General features: G+C 44.9%; 2 protein-coding genes across 5 annotated transcripts in view; one reads left to right on the top strand and one right to left on the bottom strand.

Moving 5' to 3' along the window:
• The window catches only part of GNAL (G protein subunit alpha L), a 1,214,381-nt gene extending 1,197,492 nt beyond the window's left edge, over window positions 1-16,889 (top strand). For both annotated transcript variants that reach the window (XM_069620481.1, XM_069620482.1), the window contains exon 12: window positions 16,243-16,889. In XM_069620481.1, coding sequence (XP_069476582.1) covers window positions 16,243-16,389 — 147 coding nt within the window. In that variant the 3' untranslated portion in view covers window positions 16,390-16,889. The remainder of the gene's footprint in view (window positions 1-16,242) is intronic.
• MPPE1 (metallophosphoesterase 1) overlaps window positions 1-24,036 on the bottom strand; it is a 699,480-nt gene that overhangs the window by 7,188 nt on the left and 668,256 nt on the right. For 2 of the 3 annotated variants that reach the window (XM_069620483.1, XM_069620484.1), the window contains one exon: window positions 18,829-19,730. The exons of the other annotated variant lie outside the window; for it this stretch is intronic. In XM_069620483.1, coding sequence (XP_069476584.1) covers window positions 19,548-19,730 — 183 coding nt within the window. In that variant the 3' untranslated portion in view covers window positions 18,829-19,547. Of the gene's footprint in view, window positions 1-18,828; window positions 19,731-24,036 lie in introns of those variants that run through there. 3 annotated transcript variants of the gene reach the window in all.

Raw genomic sequence — 24,036 nt, 5'->3', positions numbered from 1 at the left:
CCTCATGCATCTTACAGGATCCCAGGCCCTTCCTCCCAGTAATTACCAGCACCCTTCCCCCCACTGCAGTGCCCTTTGGGGCGTCCCTTCCTAGGGATGGGAGACAGAAACTTTTTATCCTGAAAAAACCTTCTTCCCTTTTAAATTTAGAGGCACGTGGGGGAACGGCCCTGGGAGCCTGCACTGCCCTTTCTCCGCCCTCTGGCGCCACACCCCAGTCCCCTTTTCCGTGTCAACGTGAACGGGCCGATTCCTGGAGGAGGCTGGGCCCAGTGAGCCAAGCACCACGACTCCGGCACGTGGCATGCAGCTTGACAAGATGGCAGACGCGCCAAACAAGATGACCGCTCTTCCAAGACCTCCCCGAGGAATGGTGCAGGTTGGTGAACGAGTTACAAGGTGGGACTGGGGTCATCCAGGTACGTGGCCTACAGTTTATCCATCAGCAGCAAAGGGCAGGTTCCTTCTGCAACCGAGACACTATACGCACCGGCCACAACAGCCGCCCGTGATCCCGACATCATTACCTGCCATCCCACCGGCCTGTGAGGACAGGTTCTTTGAAAAGTTCCTCACCCTTATAAAATCTCCTCAGATGAGGGCAATCCTCAGGGATACTCAAGTATATGATCTCTCCGGCCCTGCCGCAAGCGGCCATGGTCATTCCTCCTATGGCCCCAGCGCCGCATGCGTACGGGAAGAAGCTTTATTCCAATGCTTCGTTGCATCTTTGGCAAGCCAAGGCGGATGCCGTGCTGGCAGCCATTAACCAGAGGCTTTGGCGGGAAATAGCCGACTTCCTTCTAGAACTTCTGGTGCAGAGCCTTTCAAGGCGGGACTGGCCGAGGCTTAAATGGTGGCGCAAGATGACATGGAGTCCACCGTGGCCCACATCGACACCTCTGGCCGGGCTGTATGCATCGCCACGGACATCAGAAGGACGGCCTGGCTCTGGGCTACTAAATTCAGTCTGGACTTCCAGTAACCTTCCGTTTGGACCTTGGATTACGTGAACCTTCCGTTCGAGCATGGCGACCTCTTTGACTCCACCACCGACGAGGAGCTAAATAAAAGAAAAAAACAGTTCGCAAACTGCGAAGTCTTTAACCTTACAAAAGCGACGCCCAAGGCGTACACCCAGTCACATCAACACTCTGACAAAGGGCAGACATTTGGAGGGTTCCGCGGCTTCCAAGAACTGAGGTCCAGGCAGCTTGACTGTTCACAGAGGCAACACTGGTGCAAACAACAAAAGGGGGGGGGGTGGTAAGGGCTTTTCCCAGTACCCCTCCTCAGCAACAGGCTCCGAGGGAAAGAAGGCATGACGTGGCCCTTCGGGTCCACGTATCTCCAGTGGGTGGCAGGCTTGACCTTCATGCATAGTTCTGGTGCCAGTATTTTGCGGACGCCTGGATCCTCTCTGTAGTATCCACGGGGTACCGCCTAACGATACCTTCCTTTCCTCCCTCGTCCCCTCCACTCCCACAGATTGGAACAGCAACTCTGTTGGCGGATATTCTGTTGCTCGTCGAGAGCCATGCAGTGGAAGAGGTCCCAGCCTCCCACGAGTATTGGGATTCTATTCCATGATTTTCGCGACGCAGAATAAGAACCAGGTTGGCTTGAGAGTTGTGTTGGACCTTTCCACCCTCAAGCTCTCCCTCCCTCTTCAAAAATTCAAGATGGCTACGCCAGCACTCTTAGCGGAGACATTGTGCAGGGAAGCCTGGATGTGCTCCCTAGATCTGAAGGACGCGTATTTACACGTCCCGATTTGGCAGCTGCATCATTCCTTCCTACGGTTCAGCATCATGGGCTGTCCTTTCCTATACAAGGTGCTACCCTTCTGCCTCAACTCGGCTCCCAGGGTTTTTCCCAGACTAATGAATGCATTGGCGTCCCTCCTCAGGGCCCAGAGCCACCACATCTACCCGTATCTCGACGACAGGCTCGTCAGGGCTACATCACCGGAGGCTGTGCACCACACTTCCTCTGCCCTTATGAGCACACTCCACGACCTGGGATTTTCGCTCAACCTCAGGAAGTCTCAGCTGCAACCCACGCAGAGACTGATCTTCCTGGGCCTCATCTAGGACATGTGCTCCGAGAGAGTTTTCCGCTCGGAGGACAAGATCACAGCCATCAAGAGGGCCACAGCTCACTTCCTCACCCAAGAGATGACATCGGCCTGGTGCTGCCAACACTTCATGGCGGCGGTCCTGCTGGCCGTTCTCCACACGAGACTATGGATGAGGAGATTACAGCTGCACTTCGCAGCCTTCTGGGATAAGGAGCGGGGCTCCCAAGTGGCGCTTATCAGCATATCTCATTCTCCCCACTCGGACCTCACATGGTGATCCAGGGACTGCAACCTGCGGACAGGCAAGCCCTTCCGTCAGCCGGCCTCGCAGGACACCATCACTACGGACTCCTCCATCGAGGGCTGGGGGACCACTCTGGACAGACACAGCATCCATGGAGTCTTGACCCGGCAGGAGTCTCATATCGATTGGCTGGAACTGAAGGCCATCTAGCTAGCACTCAGAGCTTTCCTTCCGGTCATTGGGGGCAAGGTTGTCCTCATCCAGACAGACAACTCCACCAGCATGTACTATGTCAACAAGCAAGAGGGTACCAGATCGCCTACACTGTGCAGACTAGCCGTCAGCATGTGGGAATGGGCCCTGGAGAACGACATCTACCTCACGGACGTCCACCTTCCGGAGGAGTCCAACTTGATGGCGGACAGGCTCAGCAGGCTGGCAGTGGACAATTGAACAACCAGGTGCTGCAGGAGATCTTCAGCAGATGGGGGACCTCCACAGGTGGATCTTTTTGCCTCATGGGACAACATGAAGTGCCAGCAGTTTGCGTCCTGGTAGGGTCAGGGTCCCGGCTCTCTGGGCGACGCATTTCAGATTCAGGAGAACGGCATGACAGCATATGCCTTCCCGCTCAGACCACTGGTCCACAGGGTGATCTGCAAAATAAAGGAGTCTTGTGGCCTCAGCATCATTCTGATAGCTACATGGTGGCCGGCGAAACCATGGTCCTTGGAGCTGCTCAGCCGCTCGGATAGGCCACACATTCACCTTCCAACGGGCCCATCACATCTTCTGACGCAACAGGGGGGCAGGGTCATCATCCACCCCAAGCCACAGAAACTAGCCTTGCAGCATGGTTCCTGAGCAGGTCACGCTAAGGCACCTCAGCCTCTCACTGGCTAACCTAAAGATCATTCAGGGTGCGATGAGCAAAGCTACCAGAAGCCAGTACAGGAGTAAGTGGACTAGGTTCTGTCACGTGGCAGACTCTAAAGAGATCGACCCCCTCCCCTTACATGCAAGTTGGACGATGTGCTCTCCTTCTTGGCTCCCCTTGCACACTCAGGCGTGCAGGTGGAAACATGCTGCACATATTTGGCAGCCATTGACGCCTATAGAAACTCAGAGGAGGAGGTCTTCTCCTCTTCCAACCCGATAGTCAAGAGGCGTTTGACAGGCCTTGCCAGACTGTACCGCCCATCAAGAAACCACACCCTGTGTGGGACCTCAATGTAGTGTTGGGCGCCTTGGCGCACAAGCCGTTTGGCGTCCCCGGACATCAGGCTGGTCACCATTAAGACAGCCCTGCTAGTGGGCCTCACTTCGGCTCGCAGAGTCAGCGAGATCCAGGCTCTGGTGGCTTCAGAGCCATATACTACTTTTCACAAGGATATGGTAGTCCTGTGGACACACCCAGCGTTCCTACCAAAGGTACCCTCCGCTTTCAATCTAAACGAGGAAAAGGTCCTACCTACGTTCTTTGCTGAGCCTAAGGATGAGGCTCAGAGGGTCCTGCACTGTCTGGATGTTGGGTGCGCTCTCAAATTCTACTTGGACAGGACCAAGGGCTCCCGCAAGTCAGACACACTGTTTGTCACCTTCGTTGGGTCAAGGCCCGGGTATCGGGCATCCAAGGCCTCTATAGCACGGTGGTTGGTATCAGCCATCAGGGAGGCCTATGATGGGCAGCACAAGCCACTTCCTGCTAACATGCACGGTCATGCGGTCAGATCCAAGGCCACGGCCATTGCATTCCAACAGCAAGTCCTGTAGCAGGTCATAAGCAGAGCGGCCACCTGGGACAAGCATTACGGTTTGGACACCAGCTCTAGATCAGTTGTGGCTTTCGGACGGGCAGTTCTAAGAAACCTATTTGCTTAAGGAGGGTCTCGTCTCCACCCTAGGCCTACATTCAGTTGTAATCGCCGATGAAGTATGGAGGAAAGGGGACGGGACGGAAGAGTAATTATAAGTTACTCACTGTAGTGACTACCATACTCTTAGTCCCCTTTCCTCCATACGTCCCACCACCCCCCCAATAAAACAGGTGTCATTAGGCAATGTTAATATATTGTCAACGCGTCTATGGGGACTGAGGTGTGGCGCCGGAGTCAGGGCAGCGCATGCTCCCAGGGCCACGCCCCTGCACACCTCTAAATTTAAAGGGGAAGGTTTTTTCTGGTGAAAAAGGTTCTGTCTCCCATCCCTAGGAAGGGATGCCCCATACGGTATGGAGGAAAGGGGATTAAGGACTAAGAGTACGTTAGTCACTATGGTGAGTAACTTATAATATCGACCTTATAAGGCTTAAGACGCGGTGGGAGACAGACTTGGAGACAGATATCACAGACAAGCAGTGGATATGGGCACTCAGCTTTGTGAAAAATGTCCCGCATTGCGAGATTTAGACTGATTCAAGTCAGTGTACTTCATCGCACATATATGACCCCTGCTAGAGTTGCCAAGTTAAAAAATGATGCACTATCTAATTGCCCCTGTTGCGGTCAAGGAAATGTCAACTTAATGCACATGCTTTGGGAATGCGTGATGATACGAGAGTTTTGGACCAGAATTAAACGCACTTGTGAGAAGGCAGGGATTAGTAGATATAAGTGGACCCCACAGGAGTGCATACTAGGGATGTACTCCAGAACCAGCAAGCACAAACATGTCTCTAGATTCATGGACTTAGCCTGTATATTGGGTAAGAGGTGCATAAGCAGGACCTGGAAATCAAGTAGAGGTCCGCAGTTTGAAATATGGCTCAAAGAAATGCAGCGCTGAAACTACAGCTTGGGGACACTCTGTCAATGTACATAGCCCAGAGGTGGGGCTTCTGGCTTCTGTTTGAAGCTTGGAAGGCATTAGTTAACTCTGTTCTTTATCCCTCACGCGATAAACCACCATGAACCTCCGAGAACGAATAGGACTTGAGTAAGCCCCCTTCTTACATGTTTGTCTCCTGCTGAATAAACTGTACGCCCTACCCCGCAGATTGCAGTCAGTGACACTCAGGATCCCCTAAAGTGACAAGCTGTGTTACCTTTTGGGTGCAAAATGAATGCTTGTCATACTATTCTTGCACAACTGGTTGGGTATCAGGTTTTTTTGTTTTCTTTCTCTTCTCTTTCTCCTGCCCAGTTTCCCCCCCTCCCCTTTCCTCCTATTTCCATCCCACTAAAGGATTATTGACTTGTCAAATTGATAGGATGTTGCCCATGTGTTCCTTAACACTGTATATACACTGTATCAGAAGTAAACGCCAATAAACAAATAAAAAAATAGACGCATCTTTTAAAACTATGCAAGAAGCCATAGGATGTTGCCTCAGGTCACTTGATTATTTTCTCCTGGTTTTTATCCTTCTTGTAGCTTTGTTATTTTATGAACCATGCATTTTATATTTATATTCACTGTGAAATGTTATTCAACTTTTCCATGTGTATTTTCATAGGTGTGCTAAAGGCAAACATGCAGAAAAAGCTTTACTGACTTATTCTCATCTCATCTCCCAACTCTACATCTCTAATCCCTCCACCGCTCCTTCTGATCATTCCATCGTCTTTGCTTCAATCTACCTTCCACCCCGCTCTCTCCATCTACCACTTCCATTACCAAGCGCAAGTTTCCCTCCTCCAAATTTCCTATCTGTCTGACCTACACCACACTCTCCTCCAGTGTTCAGTCCAGTGATAAAGCCTTCACTAACTTTAACACTGTTCGTAATGCTCTCTTCTCCTCTCACTTCACTCCTAAACCCTCCCCGGCTTTGGATTACACCTATCAACCACACCCTGAACACGACGAGGATCACTAATTCTACATGGCTGCTCTTCAAAACTACTCCTTTGCTCTCAACTCTGCCAAATGTGCCTTCTATCTCTCTCTCTCTCATTTTGTCTCATATAGGCACCTTCAAAACAATCTAAAATTAATTCTCTTGCCTCCTAAACCCTCCTGCGTCTCCTCTACTCATTCTGCCAATGCTCCAGCTCTCTACTGTGCTTCAAATATTTCCAACATTCAAAATAATACCCATGCAAATTACCTTCTTCCCCCACCTACTCACTTTTCTACACCACCTTACCCTTCTCTCCTGTTGCAATGTCTTCTTTATCCCCCCTAACCCTGATGGGATTCTTGACCTCATCAGGGCTAACACCCTTCATGTTCCCTTATGAACCCTCTATTCCCACGCACAGTGAAACTCATAGCTCTCCGTGTTGCTCCATATCCTACTTCCCTCTCAACTCCTCTCTTGACAGTGCCACTTTACATCATCCGACAAGTCGGCTATTGTCATACCCATCCTTGAGAAACCTACCCTAGATCCTAACTCTCCTGCCAACCTTTGTCCCCCTTCTCATCTACCCCAGTATTGCAAAATCCCAGAGCATGCAGTTTTCAACAGACTCACAGAGTTCCTTGGCGTGCACACACTCTGGGATCCTCTTTAATCTGGCTTCCTACCTCTGTGTCAGCTTTCCTCAATGTCTGCAACTACATCTCTGTTTGTCATGCCAACCGTTCATTTATTCCTATTCTTAACATCTCTGCTGCTTTCGATACCTCAACACTATATCTCCTACGCATCAGGGACAAGGCCCTCACTTGGTTTGCTTCATATCTCGCCCGCAGATACTTCTAGGTGTCTGGAACAGCCTTACTTCTCAACTCACCCGCCTAACTGTTGGCGTTCCCCAAGAGTCAGTCCTGGGTATACTTCTTTTTACCCTCTATACCTCTGCTCTTGGCACCTTGATGTCCTCCTATGGCTTCTCCTATACACTCTTTGCTAATGACACTCAGATCTTCTCCTTTCCCTCATTACCTGACAAGCTACAGTCAAAAATATCTAACTGCCTCTCCATTAAATACTGGATGGCATCTCACTCATGCTCAACTCCACTAAGACTGGAGTTCTCTACTTCCCATCCAAAGAGGCCATCTCTTCCTCTTTCTTCCTCCTCATCTATTCTTCTCTCCCGACTACCTTCCCTACTCTGCTTGCAACATTGGTGTCATCTTCAACCCATCTCACAACTTCTCACTCTTTATCTTCTAATCTACTCAACATCAAAAAAATAATACATCAGCTTCCCGTCAACACTGCTAAGCACCTAATCTCCTCTTTAGTACTCACTCAATCTAACTACTGTTCCAGTCTACTCTATGGCCTTCCCAACTGTGCTTTTTCTCTTCTCAACAAAGTCTTCAAATTTGCTGTCTGTGGACTCGTCAACCGTCCCCACTTCACCTCCACTTCCCCATCCTGTCGTAAGTTAGGCTGGTTATTTGTGAGGCAGAGGGCAAAGTATAAACTCATTCTCATCTTCAAAATTATACTTGGACTTGGCCCATCTCACTCCCTACTCTCCCCCCTCACTCCCTATGATAAACTTCTGCTCCTTGCCATCTCTCATGCTCCTTGCACTCCTTGTTTCCACTCTCTTCCTCTCCTTGCTGCCTTACTCTAGAATGCTCTTCCTCTCTGCACTACTCCCACTCTCTCTATTTAAACCAAACCTCCTAGCTCTCCTCCTTTCTGAAGAACTGCTTCCATAGCATTGTACACCATCACATATCCATGTTCTCCTCTCCCACTACTTCCATATGACAACCCCCACAGCTCTTATCCCTCAGCCTGTCATCCTAAAACAAAGCACTTCCTCCACTATTCTGTGTCAACATCATGCACAACGATTCTCATCCCTGGATTATGTTTCTACCTCATCTGGTCATATAGCCACATCCTCTCACCCATTAAGGGCACTGCTCCGCCGCTCTGTAAATCAATGTTAAAAGGTTGTGTATGCTTTTTTGTGCCAAATGTTTTTCCCTGTTGTTTTCATTAAGTAAACAAAACTAAATTAACTGTGAGCGGGAACCTGGCTGCCATTTCGGTCTTTTAAAGTACCCCTCAGCAGGGTTTTCTGGAAGAATTTTTTGTGAGGATTGTGCAAACCGTTTCCCCATGCCATTTTGTTGTTTCTGAGTGGGACTTGAATTTAGTGTTGACTTTTTTGATGGGTGCTCGGTTTGAGCCCCTGTATTTATATTCAATAATATTGCTCACCGTTCAGGTGTTTTTACTGGAAACCATCACTTCAGCGAGATAGTGAGTGAGCTGCAGGCGCTGTCTGTTTAAACCTTACCACTTGATTTTCTCCAAAGAGAAGGTGACGTTGCAAATTATGTCATTCCTTTTTCCCAAAGTAGTTTCAGGCTTGCACCTTTATCAAAAGATCCACCGTCCTGTGATTTTTCCTCTAGCTCATACTTCCAAGGCAAAGGAGCAGGTCCGCCAACTGGACCCGGTATGAACTGTTTGCTACGATTTCAGGAAAGATGACCTGTTTTTTTGTACGTTATGCTGGTGCCCATGCTGGCAGAGCTGTGACTAAACAGACCCATTGAACAGGTGGCTCGTTCTCTGCATCTCGAAATGCTTCAATATGGCTGGGAAGGACGTATTAGAGGGTCTCAGGGCTCACTTGACCACAGTGTTGGCTGCCAATTACTCTTTGGGTTTTCTGTCGGGGCAAGATGCTCGCATCAGTAGAGTGGTCCTCCAGAGTTTTCTGGTCTAGGTGATATTTTCTCACTCTCTTGTATGTTGTACGAACTGGTATGGGAGTTTATCATAGATGAAACATCTGCGGAAGAAATCCATTAGAACAACAAATTACTTGGCTTTATGTAATTGTTCTTCTGATGGATGTTCCTCCCATGGATTTCTCATCACCATTTCAACCTGCTCCTCCTGACAGCTAGCTTGTACACCTCATTTGTGTGATCCCTTAGCAGAGTGCTATGAAAAAGGACATAACTGAGTTTATAGAGGGCAGTGACTCTACTTATACAGGCCCCGATTGTCACGTCTGCCATGGATTACAGTAAGATGCCAGACAGAGCCCATCAGCACCCCCTAGGTGGCAAAAAAGGTTTTCAAAGACAGCTGCGCTAGAGATAGGATATCATAGATGAGGAATCTGTGGGAGGAACATTCATCAGAAATAACATTACCAGGTTTTAAGTGAATTATTATCCCATACTAAGCAACTGAGCCAATGCAGAATTAGATGGCATGAGCAGCATGTCATATGAGGGGTAGGCTCGGGAAATCTGTGAGAATATTCAATTCAACAGAAAGAAAATGACCAAAGGTAAGTAATGTGTTCTTCGAATGGATCACATCTTCCTGTAGATTCCTCATCTTAGACTCTCCAAACGGAATGGTATCTGGAGAATGGAGGGAAGTAAGGAACCAACACATTACACCATGAAACTGAAGGACTGCACAACCAATACAGGCATCCTGCTCTGATGGTGCATCTAGACAGTAGTGTTGAGCAAAGAATTCCAAATTGCAGCTTGCAATATTTTTACGAGCTGGATACCCTTTTTGCCATCTTTTTCTGCAAGATCATAACACTCAAAAAATAAAGCAAAATCCACCTGGAAAGAATCTGCTTAGAGACTGCCCTACCCACTCATGCGTTAGCAAAATAATCGTTTCTTTCTTGATTTCTCTTGTTTCAGTTCTCTTTTAGATACTAGTTGGTGAAACCTCTCTCCTTTTCTAGAAGGATGAGGGGGGTAATGAAAGACAGATGAATGGATCTTCTGGGAATAAAAGAAAGTCTGAGGAAACTTTCGATAGGAAGGCTGGTCACACTCAGTGTAACATTCTTCGTCATAGAGACCAAATAGAGGGGTTTAGAAAAACATACCTAAATCTCACTGACTCCCTTAGTGGAGGTGATGGTGACCCAAACAATAACCGTGAGTGTCCTTAAAGAACACAAATTTAACAGATCAAGAGAAAACATTAATACATTTAAATTCCATGCTGGAACAATGAAACTCCCCAACCATAGTAATGGAAAAGATTCAGGTTTGCTCTGGGATTGATTTGAAAAATGAAGTGGCAACCAGGTATAGGTTATAGTTGGCATTGGGGTGTATGTGGTGGAATGGAATGTTGAAGTGTCGGTGGGATCTGTGTCCTGTGGTTTTCAACAGTGACAGAGTTGTTGTGCTGGCTCGGATAGATGCTCCAGTATATGTCCCATGTAACTTCTAGGGTGCTCACGGTCATGGAATAAACCTACTGCTAACTTGCCACCAGACTCCAGCTTGGTGTATGAGCAGGCCAATCCCATTACTTCACTGGCAAAAAGGTGGTCTTGGCTGCTGGGAGGGGGCAGCAGAAGGACAATATACTGCCCTCCAGAAGTAACATCCATCCAGGAAGGTGCCAGCTAAGCTTGGGACCAGGAGGCGCTGGTCCTGGGGAATCCTGCAGGCCGGCCGGTGCAGAAGCAGCAGCTGCTCGGGTCGAGGCTAAGGAAGAGCGGCCTTCGAGGTGACTGTCCGGGTGGGCAGTCTCTGCAGGTGTGCGGGCCCAAAAAGGTATATGGTCTGGGCCTTACGGGAGAGGACCTGATGAAGCAGCAGAGGAGAGTCTGGGCCGATGCAATGTTATTGCCCGCAGGCTGCGTCTGAGGGAGATCCAGAGGACCTATTGTCCATTGTTTTGGTAGCCACCCAACCGGCATTAGTAACTGTTGGAGTTGGGCTGCACGGGCGCCAGGTCGGCAAGATTGCGAGGGACGGCATGGTCTTAAAAGGAACTTGCACAGCGAGGTTACCGGTGTTTACGAAAAGAAAGCCTGCATTTCGCTTATCAGCTGTGATGTCTGCAATGTTAGTACGGCGAGCAAGTCATTTGCCAGAGGAGGTGGCTACATGTGTACACCTTTTTTGCAGTACTTTGGCGATTTTCAGATGTGTGCCCCGAAGTTGTTTAACATGTTTGAGAAGTCCCTACATTTTTGCTGTGAGGAGGAGTAAAAGGGGACTATGGGGTAGGAATTGTGTTGGGGAGGCGGGGATTTTTGTTTGTGGTGTGTGTTGTGGCCTCTGGGTTAGTGATGTTTGTTGTGGCCCCTGGGTACCCCATTATAGTGAACTGTGTTGCTATTGTATTTGATAATTATTTTTCCTTTCAGACGGGCAGTGGGGACTTGAAGCAGTTTTTTTGTTTCTATGCTTTGATATTTTCAGTAACATTTATGTCATGGGTGTGTTTTATTTTGGGGAGCGAACATTCCATGGACAAGTGGGTGCAGGGAGCTGATGGTTTTTACCTGGTGTTTTTGACATCTGGCTTTGAACATGGGGATACTATGTCCTTTCCATTGTAATGTTGCTTCACACATTATTTTGTGGGGTTGCATCTCTTGTTGGCTTTTGCCCCTTTCCATGTGTATTGTCCGTATGTTGGGGTATGTGAATGTTGTGTGGTTTATAGCAGAATGCCGAGCGGGTTCTGTTTTGCGTGATGGCTGTTGGTTTCAGCTGTGGAGTTGAGCTTTGGCACTGTTTAGTACAATGTTTGATGTTTTACACCATGCCGGGCGGGTTCGGTATTGATTATGGCTGTTGGTTACAGCCATGCGGTTGAGTGCGTAGTCACGCTATGGGTTACAGTGTTATTTGAGTGAGTAGTCACTGTTTGTTAGTGTTATTTGACCTTCCTGTGTGGTTAAGGTCTGTGTTGTGTGGTGCATGATACCTAAACATGAACTCTTGCTTTGTGTAAGGAGGGAGTGGAGTTGATGTTTGAGTTCCAATTGGAGTTGGGTTTTGGTTTGGGTTGTGTTTCCAATTTGAGCCGTGATTGGTCTTGGATTTAATTTGGGTATTGCACTGTTCCATTTTTGGAGTAACATGTTATTGCATTTTTAATCCAGGCATGTTTAGTTTTTCCACTTTGCTGGGGTGTATGTGTGAAGGTGGTCACAGCATGTAGCACATTTTGATCAAGGCGTGTTTAACGTTGGGTGTTGTTGCCTCGTCTTGTGTCCATCGTCAGGGGCTTTTGATATTGTGTGTCTGCATGTGTGCGAGGCTTATTTATGTGGTCACCACGGTGCGGTTGCAACCTCCTGGGAACAAATGGGATGACTGGAATATGTGGGAACACATATGGGAGACCATAGTTCCAATTCAAAATCAATGCATCCTGCAGCACCATTCTTTTGGAACATTTGTGCAACTCCTGTTAACTCTGGGGGCAAAAAGGGGCACTTCAAATGTCCCCCGAGGTTGGAGTTCTCATCCAAGACAACCTGGCTCAGATCTCAATTGTGTTGTGGTGAGATTGAACCCTGCCTGCTGAGGGCATCCACCACGTTCTGTGTCCCAGCAAGTAGGTCTACCAACAGATAAACTTCGTTCGGAAAGACCTAGAACCACAGTGCATTGCCTCCATGCACAAGGGGAGTGACACCACACTACCCTGCTTGTTGAGGTAGTGCATAGCAACTGTATTGTTCATCTGAATCTGGCACACTTCCCCTGAATCAAGGGCAGGGCTGCAACAAAGGTTTCCTAGATTGCTTGCACCTACAAAGGTCGATGTGATGTCCCATTTCTGCTGAGGACCACAGCTCACTGTCTGAAGTTGTTAGGTGAGAGCACCAACCTTTCAAGGAGTTGTCAGTTGGGGCCATGATTGTCATAGAGGCTATCCCTTCAGCACATTGTCCCATTGGGCCGACCACAGTAGGTCCTCAAGACATGCAAAAGGTCTGTCATTCTGCCCGAGAACTGGGACCACAGACTACAGAAAAGCTACCAGAGCAACCAGCCTTCGGGCAACATGAAAATGTAAGATTCTTTGAAACCCAGAAGGTGTAAGAAAGCAGAGGCTGGAAGGTGAGCCGGTTGAGGACGAGTTGGACCATCTTGCTGATGTTTTCTATTCTGTCCTCCGGAGGAAAAGCCCTGCCTGAAGGAGTATGTAGCGCTGCCCCAAGGAAATGGAGTGGCTAGGAAGGAGTGGTGTGCAATTTCTTTCAGTTTAGAGGAGAAGGTGGTAGAAATAGTGGAGTGCAGGTAGGCTGACGCTGGGTGTGGATTTGATGGTCATCAAGGTAGGGGTAGACATGAACCTTCTCACTCTTGAAACTATTTGCCACTACAGCCAGTAGTTTGGTGAGACGGTTGGGTCTTGTACAATGTGGCTCTTGCCTGTACCTTAAAGACATAACTTTATAGTTGGTGTAAATCTGTGCCACCGGAAAGTCCAACAGTATCTTATGCACAAGGCATGTTGCCACCCAGAGACTACCCGATAGGCAACTTACTGTGTTCTGTTAGCTTATTGAATAGAATTGCCTACTTTTACAAGCTACTAGAGGCCAAAAGATATAAGTGTGTTTTGTAAGTGTGCAGGTTATTTTAATGGCCTGCCGGGTCAGGCTGCCTGAAACGAAGACCTTTTCGACTCAAAACCATTGCGCTTTGTACTCTTGGGTGAAGTGTCACAAACCCTATAGCTGAAGAGGTGAAAACCTCATCAACTCCGTGTCCACAGCAGGAGCCGGGTTGGGGTTTTGCTACAATGTCCTAACGGGATCTGCAACCGTAGGGTTAAATTGTAGTAGGGTGTCCTTATGTGGACCCTGGTCCAAAATGTCTGCTAACTCCTATTGTGTGACTGACTGTTTGGGAGCAAATAGGCCTAAAGATTCCATTTAATTAGGAACAGACTTGTGGAAAAGTGGCATTCAGATGTGTCTGTGGTGCTGCCTGCATGGGGCCAAGTTCTGGGGATGTATTTAAGCCTCGGGCATCTTTAAATCCAAGGCCAAAGCAGTCATAGAAAATTCCAGATGCAGAACATCCCCTTGCCCTGTCAATGGCTTCAGGCTGAAAGGTACAGGTCAAATATCTGTCCTATTCTGAACAACTGGGTTTTGGAAGCCGAATGTTCCTCGGATATCAAATCTGCTTTTGAACAGTGCAATGAATTGTTGCCATTACTTCAGTTCCCAAAGACTGAGCTGAGGGCTTGATACTGAAGGACAGTGTGGACTGGTGCCGAGGAACCTTTTGGTGGTGGGGCGGGACCCAAACCTCCTGGCATGTAATAAATGCCCAAAGAGGTGCCTCTGCCTGCTGTGAGTGAGCCACTGGGCCCTGCATCCACCACCAATGCAGAGGTGGGGCCTGCTTGGCTTTTGCAAATATTTTCAACATTTGCTGTCTGAGGTCTTCCCACTGTTACAGAGTGAATACATTTTTTGGGCGCAGGACCTGCTTTTGTCTTGGATGTATCATCTACATATTATCACTATGGGCACAGTGATGCAAGGAAGAAGAGAACTGATGGGACGCGCTATGGAAGGGTGACCTTGCTCACTATTTCTGCTTCTCTAATTTCCTTAGAATATCCTCATGTTCTACAGGTTCCGCAGATTTCGCTCTGATTACCAATTCTGTTAAGATGGTGTACTGCAGCCTTATCAGACCCAGCCACTTGGAAGGAGATCAGAAGTCTCTCCTTTAAAGGACAATAAGGACTTTGCACAGGAGCCACAGCCATCCTTATGAGGAGCACCAAAAGCACACAAGATGGGGGGCAGATACGGACATCTTGGTTCCAGTCTTTGAAGGGCTTATCAACTGAGGTCCTAGGGGTACCTGGCATAATGTTGTAGACATTCTTCTAAGAAAGAGCTAGGTAGCATTACAAATAACATGGTCCTGGTAAACTGTTTGCTTTACATATACTGTACTAATTCCAGGGCAGAGAGTCTATGCCGCATTTCACTCCCTGAGGGCTGAAGAGTTTGAGGATTAGCTGGTACTGGGAATATCTAACATGAATAATTTGTGGGAGGAAGCCATGTGTTAGAAAATACATTAAACAATTCATTAACATGGTAGGTGTTCATTAGTTTAAATATTTCCTTAATCTATGGCAAGATAAATCACTCCTTTGCTGTTAGATGCTGTGTTTCCTTTCTGAAATGCAATTAAAAAAAGCCCTTAACTTTCAAAAGGCCATTATTGTAACATGCTCAAAGAAGGGTACATTTCCTTACCCACTTTGCAAAATAAGTGGGTTATAGGGAATATCCCACTCTACGCTTTAGCCTATAGGCGCCAAGAAGTGTTTCTATGATTGAAAAGGAAGATACTGAAGGCCTGGCTGTGGGAGGATGTAAGGGGTCTGAATTGTGGATTTAAAAGAGAAATCCAGAGGTTAAAAAAAATAATAGGCATTAATTAATAGTGAAAGTAAAGGGGCAAGAATATGTACCAGGAAAACTAAAAAGCAGAAATTAAGAATTAAAACCACCAGGACCTCAATTTCGAAAAGTCTTTTGCATATGGCATTTATGGTTTTCTAGAGTGCACACCTAGCTACGAAGGAACAACATCTGGTTGAGGGTTACATAGGTGGGGAGAGATTGTTACAATATGTGCCATGGGATGTTACAACCCTGCGGGTGGATGCGATGGGGGAACTCAAGAAATGTAGGTTGCACTTCGGTATTGGCTGTGAAGAGTACGTTCTGGACTTACTTCCTGAACTGCAAACATTGGCGTGGTCTGAATTGCTATAGAGTTAGTTTTGCTATGGGTTTTATCTCGAGCATAGCAATAGTTTGGCTCCTGAAGGAGTGCCATCCCTCTGAGCTAGTGTTAACGGCAGTATTTTGTATGATCTGGAACAGAAGGTGAGAATGTTTGAATGATCAGATTACATTGTTATGATACTAGAAAAATGAAGGGATTTCGGATGCTTTGTCTCACTGTGGTTTTAGCCTCTTCTAGACACTAGACATTCTAAAGCCGAATTGAAAAATTATTTTTACTTATAGGGTTTTGGGCCTTTCCATTTCTGCCTCATCACTGTACTGCTCTAGTCAAAGTTGGAGGCAAAGTGGCAGGCATTACTGTTGCCAAAAATAGTTTTCTTAATGGTGCATAAAGTAGCATGGTCTTCTAGAAGAGATTAAAGGGAACATTACAAGTAAAGACTTAAAATGAATTTTAAATCAGAATATAGATAACCCAACATTAATATAAATGTGCTTTCCCCATTTCTTTTTTGCAGAGGATAAGTACGGCGAGTGGAGATGGCAGACATTACTGCTACCCACACTTTACGTGTGCAGTGGACACAGAGAACATTCGCAGAGTCTTCAATGATTGTCGAGATATCATTCAGAGAATGCACCTTCGCCAGTATGAACTCTTGTGATTGGAATCATCGTGGAGCCTGTGGTTTTTAATTCTTTGCTCCTTTTTCTTTTCTGTCCTGCCCCACACAGGGTGGACTAATCCTACAGAAGTACGTGTCAGCCTTGCCATTTCCTTTTTACCTTGGCGTTTAAGCCCACATCCGGTTTGTGGCAAGATTTTTTTTCCTCCATTTTTAGGTTATCTTTCTGGTTGGGACTATTTGTGTGCTTTATTTTGATATGCCACTTTTTCATTCCACTGAGCCTTGGGCTACCTCTGTGCCCATAGCTTCTGAAAGAACATGACCTGCTTATTTTTGCCAGCAGGTTGTCTGAGCAAACGTGTATGTCCATTGTATGGCACTATATTCAGACCTATCCCTGTGTGGGTTTTCCTTTTTTTTTTTTTCTTTTCAATATGACACTGAAGAGTACTTGATGGGGGGAAAAAGAATAATGCACTTTGTATCAGGTTATAAAAAAAATACTGTTGAGGAAGTAAACACACAATGTAGCAGCACCACAATATTTATTACTCTGTCACAGTTTTTAGCATTATTGAGTTGCAGGTCAACTGGTAAAGTGACCTCCTCCTTTTAAAAGGCCGTTCCTAGAGCAGGAAGTAGACAAAATAATATGACGAGAGGCATGGTGATGAAGATAAGCAATTTATTTCTGGGGTCTTGTGGCTAAAATTTCTCTGCTGACCTCAGGCATTTGAACTGCAGCTGCATTCCGCCTACTGCATTGCGGCAGAAAAACAACCACCCTCACTTATAGTTGTTCTGTCCACAAATTATCTGTTTTTAGTGCAGATCTTTCTTGGACAGTAGTTCCTCTAATATATATATATATATATATATATATATATATATATATATATATATTAATTATACATATTCCTTTCTTCGTTTGTTTTACTGCTGGTTTATTATATTGTACAGACTGTAAAATGTAATATTATTTTGTACAACTTTATTGAAAAAAGAATACTTGTAGAAGATCTTTGTGCCTTGATTATGGCTGTACCTGTAAAATGAGCTAAGATGTAAGTATGTTTTTGATTGCGCTGTACAGCTTGATGTCAACCTTACCTGCAGCAGTGACTGAAGGTGGGAACTTTATCTGTAGAATTTAGTTTTTTTCTGGTTTATATAAAAAAGGAAATGCTATTTAGTAAAAAAAAAAAGTTTAAATTATGCAAATTAACCACTTACCTTTACAAGTAAGGTCCTACAGTGATCAGATGTTGCAGCAACATGCCTTTTCCTTTAGTTCTTTTGTGGGGCAGGGTTGGGGAGGAGGACTGTGGGTGGGGGGGGTGCTAAGAAGTGGGGGGCGGGGGGGGGGGTAGTTTCAGCTTTAAAACTTTGGAATCCATTCAAGTGTCCAAATTTGCAACCTGGTGTTTCAATGGGAACCAAGAATGAATTTTGATTTCTTTAGAAATAATGTTTAGTAATTCCTTGGTCATTCATGAAACACCTTTCATGTTTGCTCAAGCAGATTGTGTATGTGCACCACCACTAAACTGGGGACTTAAATTGTGTGTACCTACAGTAACTTTCATTGTGCAAGAAACCTCACAAGAAAGAACAGCAAACAAAAAAGTGACAAACCCTTGTGGCTGGCCGAAGAGAATTACAAGATGATATTTTTATTTCTCTTTTAATAAAGAGACACATTAGAAACTTGTTTTATTTTAAATACTATAGAATTGAAATGTGTGAATATTTCTCAAACTTGAATAATTTATGCAAATGACGTTCTCAAAACAAGTTGTGGTACAGTACAATATATAAAAAGCAAGAATTGCTGTAGCAATAAGGCATGTCCTTTTTAGTAACTATTACACTGCTTTATATTTTATACATGGTGTTTTTTGTCTCTGAGTATATACTTATGTACAGATGTGTAAAATTACAGTTGCAATAACAGAAATTCAGAGAAGTGTTAGCCTACATTAATTCACATGGATTTGTTTTCCTCAAAAACTTAGGATGTCCCCATTTTTCTATTTAAATTTGAATGGAGTAGTGATTTTTTTTTTGCCACAATTATGTTGATCAGATTTCTTTTGTATATACTTGGAATGCTTTTGTTTCATTTACTATGCAGTGATCTTTTAAGTGGAGTCTTGCTTTACCCTTTCAAGCATTTTCTCTACCAATTCTGTTTTTTCTTTGCTCGTACCATTTCAAACAGATTTTTGTATTTTTTGCTAATTTTATATAAATATGATACAATTTTCATGTATCTGCCACTTCCTAGAAACCAAAAGGGGGATTTTGCCTTAGGGGAATTAGGTGATCCACTATTTATTAGGAGTTCTACTTATCCTTAATACCGCAGTGTAGTTTCCTTCACCTCCTTACTAAAACTGCAAATCTTTGGAAGTGAATATCAATGTAATAGTCATAATATTCAAATCAAAAAGAAGAAATGAACAGTCTGTCAAGCTTTGTGTAGCTTCTTTTAATTAACATGCTAAACTCATTCAGACCACCCTGTTTAAACATGTAAGAATCATGTGTTTTACCACTGTTTATTATTTTGTTTACCAGATTTTACATTTGTATTAGCTGAAATATCATTTACACATAAAAAAATGCCTTATTTGCAATCTTTTTCCAGAATCACTGATATGTTCAAATATTTTGTTTAATTAGAAAAATACGCCAAGGACAATATAAAACCAACCAAGCACATTGTTCCTGTTAACATAATTATACAGTGTGTGTGTGTGTCTGTGTGTGTGTATATATATATATATATATATCACAACATCACCCTGACCATTACTAAAAAAAGGAAAAAATTGGAAGAAGTAGAGAATCCTATTCCACACGATAATAGAACACAGCAGGGTGCATTTCAGGTAGTCTCTGGATGGCAAATGCCTTGTGCAGAATATAATGTACGTCTTTCAAGTGGCACAGATGTACACCAATTATAATGTTATGTCCTTACAAGATGGGTAACAGTTATTAGATGTACATCCTTTAATATACAGGCAGGAATATGTAGCACTAGATGAAAGATTAGCTATTTTGTAGAAGTCAGTTTTGTGCAGAAAAAAATGGAGGAACAACCATCTTCTCTTAGTTGGTTCCCATAATGCCCTACATGATTTAGACTTTGATACTCCCATTCGCACGTTGGATTATTGTTGCAGGCATCATGTTGGTTTCAATTTACTTGCAAATATTCTCACAAAGTAAAAAGGAAGGCTGAGAAGTTTAAGTCTTGCCAGCATTAGGAAACCCAGTAGAAAGCTTGCTATACAATAGATGTCAATGACTGTATTCTCTCTTGGAAGAAAGCACTTTGAAAGGGAAGCGTTTGTTGGTGTAATGGCTGCCTGAAAAACAAAATGAAAACCGTCTTGGTTATGTTTTTAGACTAAACACCATATTTATCCAATTAGATCAGAGATAATCACTTGAGGAAACAATTACATTATTTTGATGCAAGTGTTGTTTTGAGAACAAGTTTAGGAATGCTTTAGTCCAGTGAAAAGCAATGTGCTGTTGAGCATCACTTAAAGAAATGCTTATGTCACACCTTAAAAACATTTGAGCCAATTTTAGTGTGCCTTAGAGAAGAAAACATGCCACTGTACTCAACAAGTGAAAGAATGGCGGTTTAACATTTTTGCTGCAAGGGCTCTACTATGCAATGCCTTAATGTAAAGGGTTGCTGGAGGGGGTGGGACAAAGTAGGTGCAAGAGAAGTACAAGATGCGTAGGGTTGAAATCACCAGAAAAAGGAGCAGCAATAAGGATTGAATTAAACATGTTATGTGGTATGCCTACAATTGCAGAACTCTCAACAAAAACAAATGCCTGCAACACAGAAGATCGTGGCACAAAACCAATGTGCAGTCTGTTGTATAAGGGCCTGCAGCTCACTGTTGACTGGCACTTGCTGAAGCGCAAACAAAAAAGATATTATTTCACCTTTGTGGAACTTGCCTATCTTTGCAAGCCAAAGCTAAAAAAAGACCAACAAAGGAATTATTTCTCTCAACAGCAAAGTTGTTTTTCATATTTATACATGTAGCTTATACTCACTTTTGCACTGGCAGTTCTTAATTCATTTTCCACAAGGCTATTGGCTGGAATATTACCTGCACAATTTGTTTTGATAAAATAAAACGCAAGCATTCAGACCTCAATGAGCATGTATGGTCACAGTACCCACCTTGTGGTGCACCAGTCCTGTTCTCTCCAAAGTAATCAGGGCGAGTGGGGTTACTGTGCAGAACAGTCTCGTGGAAGGGTGATTGTAGATTACCAATGCAAGAGTCACATCAGTGAGTTAACTTGTACTTACTGGTATGGTCAGGAATCCTCCTTTCGAGGGGGAAGACAACCTATTTTAATGAAACCATGAGCCAAACAGGTTCTTCAAAGGGAGCCAGACTTAAACTGAGCAGCCAGTCTGGAGTAGCCATTGATAGTGTAGGTCATGGCTTCTGTGAAAGTTTTGTCTTGAGGTTTAGTAAACCGACATGCAATGGAAGCTACCTTTGCCCTCCTAGCATGGACATTGGTCCCTGATGCAGTGAACTGTCCATTTGGCACCAGAGGCTTTATCCAATTGTTTTCTATAAACATGACTGTCACATAATACAAGAATTGTCCACGGGTGGCTCTAATTATTTTGATCATGTTGAAATAGAGGAAATAAACCCACAGGCCTACAAACATGTAGACAAAGAGCTTTCCCTACCTTTAGGAGAGGGTTTAAGTGTGTGTGGGGGCAGTGGGGGGTGGGTGGCGTTGGGTGGGGGGTGGGGCGACGACCAAACAACTTGAAATCTAAAGTCTGGCCAATAACACTCCCCCATGCCATCCCCCAGACAAAGAATCAGATTCTCCTGGTAGCCACTATGAAAACTGTCTTCCATGCCAGGGTTCTGTTTAATCATCAGAGGGAGCACTTGCTGAAGTCCCTACCAGTAATGAAATAAGGATCTTGTGAGTCGGAATTAAAGTCATCCAAAAGGCACTACAAATGATTCAATTGCTTTTCATGCACATAGTGGCAAAACACATGACACTCAAACTTCTAATGAGATCTTCTGAATTATGTGCACTCTATTGGGAACCCTTAAAGCAACTTGCCTGAATCCAAACTCAGGAGTCTGTGCAGATGGTAACTTGAGGATCTAGGTACATAAACAATATAACAAGCTGGCTGAGGGTCTCTCTCGAAATTTGAAGATGAACAAGGTCCATCTGAGCTTTCTACAATATAATACTGCTTGGAGGGATTTTCCTCAAGCAGGGTGCAAAGGTTACCAGAGCTTTCAGGCCCCACCACTTGCTGGTGGACACTTGCTCCCTAAAATAACATTAGGCTTGCTGAACCACAAAACTTTCTATTGGGGATATGCTGTGCACTTGCAACGTGGCCATTGAGGGATAGCACCAGAGAAAGAAATCCAGGACAACTTTCACCCGGGTCTGTTGGATAAATTGTGGACACAACGAAGGGAGAAAAAAACTCTGGTCAACTAGTTTTCCAGCTAAATGCATATGAATGCCCTTGGGCTCAAGAGCCAATGCAACCGTATGAAAACCCTATGGTGCAGCTCCAGTGATCACCGATAATACCCTTCAACTCTAGAATGGTGATGAAAAAGCATTCCAACCATTGGCCATTGGTATCGGATGGCCTGTAATAGCTAGGGGGAGGGAGGGGGGGGGGGCGTGGGTGGAGATTGGTGCAACAGTCCATTTAAAAAAAAAAAGTTTCTGACCACTGTTAGAGCTGCCATATTGGCTCTTTCCTTACAATAAAGCGCAGAGCAAGATGAACATGCTTCTGTGGTTGAAGGCTACCCATGACAGTGATTGGCTGGTAGTGGAGTCTGAAAAAAGATATTAAGAGGGAAGGTGGAGGACAACATCCAAACATGCCACCTGAGATCAACTTCTATTTTTATGCATATAGAGGCAGTGCCCATATAACCTTGAGGCAATGCTTCGACTTGCCCTCATTCACAGTCACCACCTTTCTATATGCACATGGGTTATCTGGCAATCATAACTTGTGTTTGCAAACAGCACTGTACAAGGAGGAATTGTGATGTTACCTTCCCATTAGATAAGGAGGCAAGGACCTGGGAGCTATTTGGGACTGCTGACCTCACCAAGAAGCACGAAATCTGACATAAGACATGTTACTTGGGTTTGTGCTATGTATCATACTTTGGGTTCAACATTAATATTGTAGGTGGCTATTCCCACATGCCAGTACCTTATTAAATGGGATTAAATGAGTAGCACAGAGACGCAGGAGTGACAATCTGAGACCAACATTGCTATTAACTATGTATATAACAATTGGCTGGTCCTCAGACAAAGTAGATGGCTGAAGTTTAAACCCTGGTTGATGGAAACTTTGGCCTCACCGAGCCCTTAATGAAATTGTTGCAGGGCTGTTAAGCCTGCCATCCAGTGCACCCGCAACAGGGAAGCCATTCACTATCGACTTGCCAAAAATCGATCTGAAAGGAAAAGCAACAAACTAAAAGGTAATTCGCGCCCGAGTCCCTAGCTTTTCCTCACACTATTCCATACCTGAAAAGGCGCCACTCTCCTACAGAGGGGAGGCACTATGAGCCTCCTGCAGGTTAAAAAGAGACAAGTCCTTTAGTTGGTGCTTGGCCCGCAAGATTCAGAGGATTGCTTGGAATTGGAAAAGCATTCAAAGGTTGCAACTGCCATACCCAAAGCAGCATTAGCGTACTTATGGGAAATCACTTGAAGCTCTCTGATAGCACATTACTGGCAAATCCCTGTTGTATTTGGCCCTGCTTTGAATCCTAAAGCTTGGGCCTGTAACATTTGGAAGATGCAACACAGTTATACTGGAGGTATTTTGGCATTCGGCTTCTCTTCAAACTTGGTTTTGTTGCAGACTTAATTTTGGTTTGGTGAGCCCTTCTTCAATTGTCCAAATAGAGTGCCAGGTGAAATAAAAAGATCTAGTTGGGGTTGAAGGAGTTGTGTGATCAAAAGACTACTCACATGAGGCTGCACAGACTAATAGAGGAACTTTTAGGCAAATAAAGTGCTGAAGTGAGGAAAAAGGTGCTAATGCCCTAGGCACTCAAGACAAAGCAGAAGCAGGTCAGCGTCAGAACTGGCACCTGTTGCACAACATTGAAAACTGTGTAGGAGATACGGATGAATACTGAAAGCTTACAGCAGAAGGGGTCTAAGACCAAAATAATAAATAGGTAGGCAACAAAAAGCACCTAGCCTAATCAAGAAACACCAGATGGCAAACAGTGGAAGAAAATGACTATAGCACATGCAGCCAGGGGGCACAGGGCCTGTGGCTCCACATGCAGGTCAGGTTCCAAAAATTGATGATATTCTTGCTCGGCAAGGAATGTCTTGGTTGCACAGGCCATCCCATGTCTGGAGAAAGCGGTAAAGTATTTTACACATAGCAAATGATCATGTGGTTCTGGTGTCTGAATGCCAGGCGTGAATGGAAACTGGATTAATTTTAATCTGTGTTCCACCATCCTCCATGCATGCATTTGTCCTTGAGCCTTAGATTCAAACAACACAAATTTAAAACAAATCTTCACATGAAGTGGCTTTTCAAATTCGGTCCGAATTTTCTTTTTTGTTTTGTTTGTGTCA

The sequence above is a fragment of the Ambystoma mexicanum genome, chromosome 5q (assembly GCF_040938575.1).
Source record: "Ambystoma mexicanum isolate Mex_15411 chromosome 5q, UKY_AmexF1_1, whole genome shotgun sequence".
NCBI classification, from domain to species: Eukaryota; Metazoa; Chordata; class Amphibia; order Caudata; family Ambystomatidae; genus Ambystoma; species Ambystoma mexicanum.
Note: the sequence above shows the minus strand (reverse complement) of the source record. Positions and strands in the feature narration are given on the sequence as shown.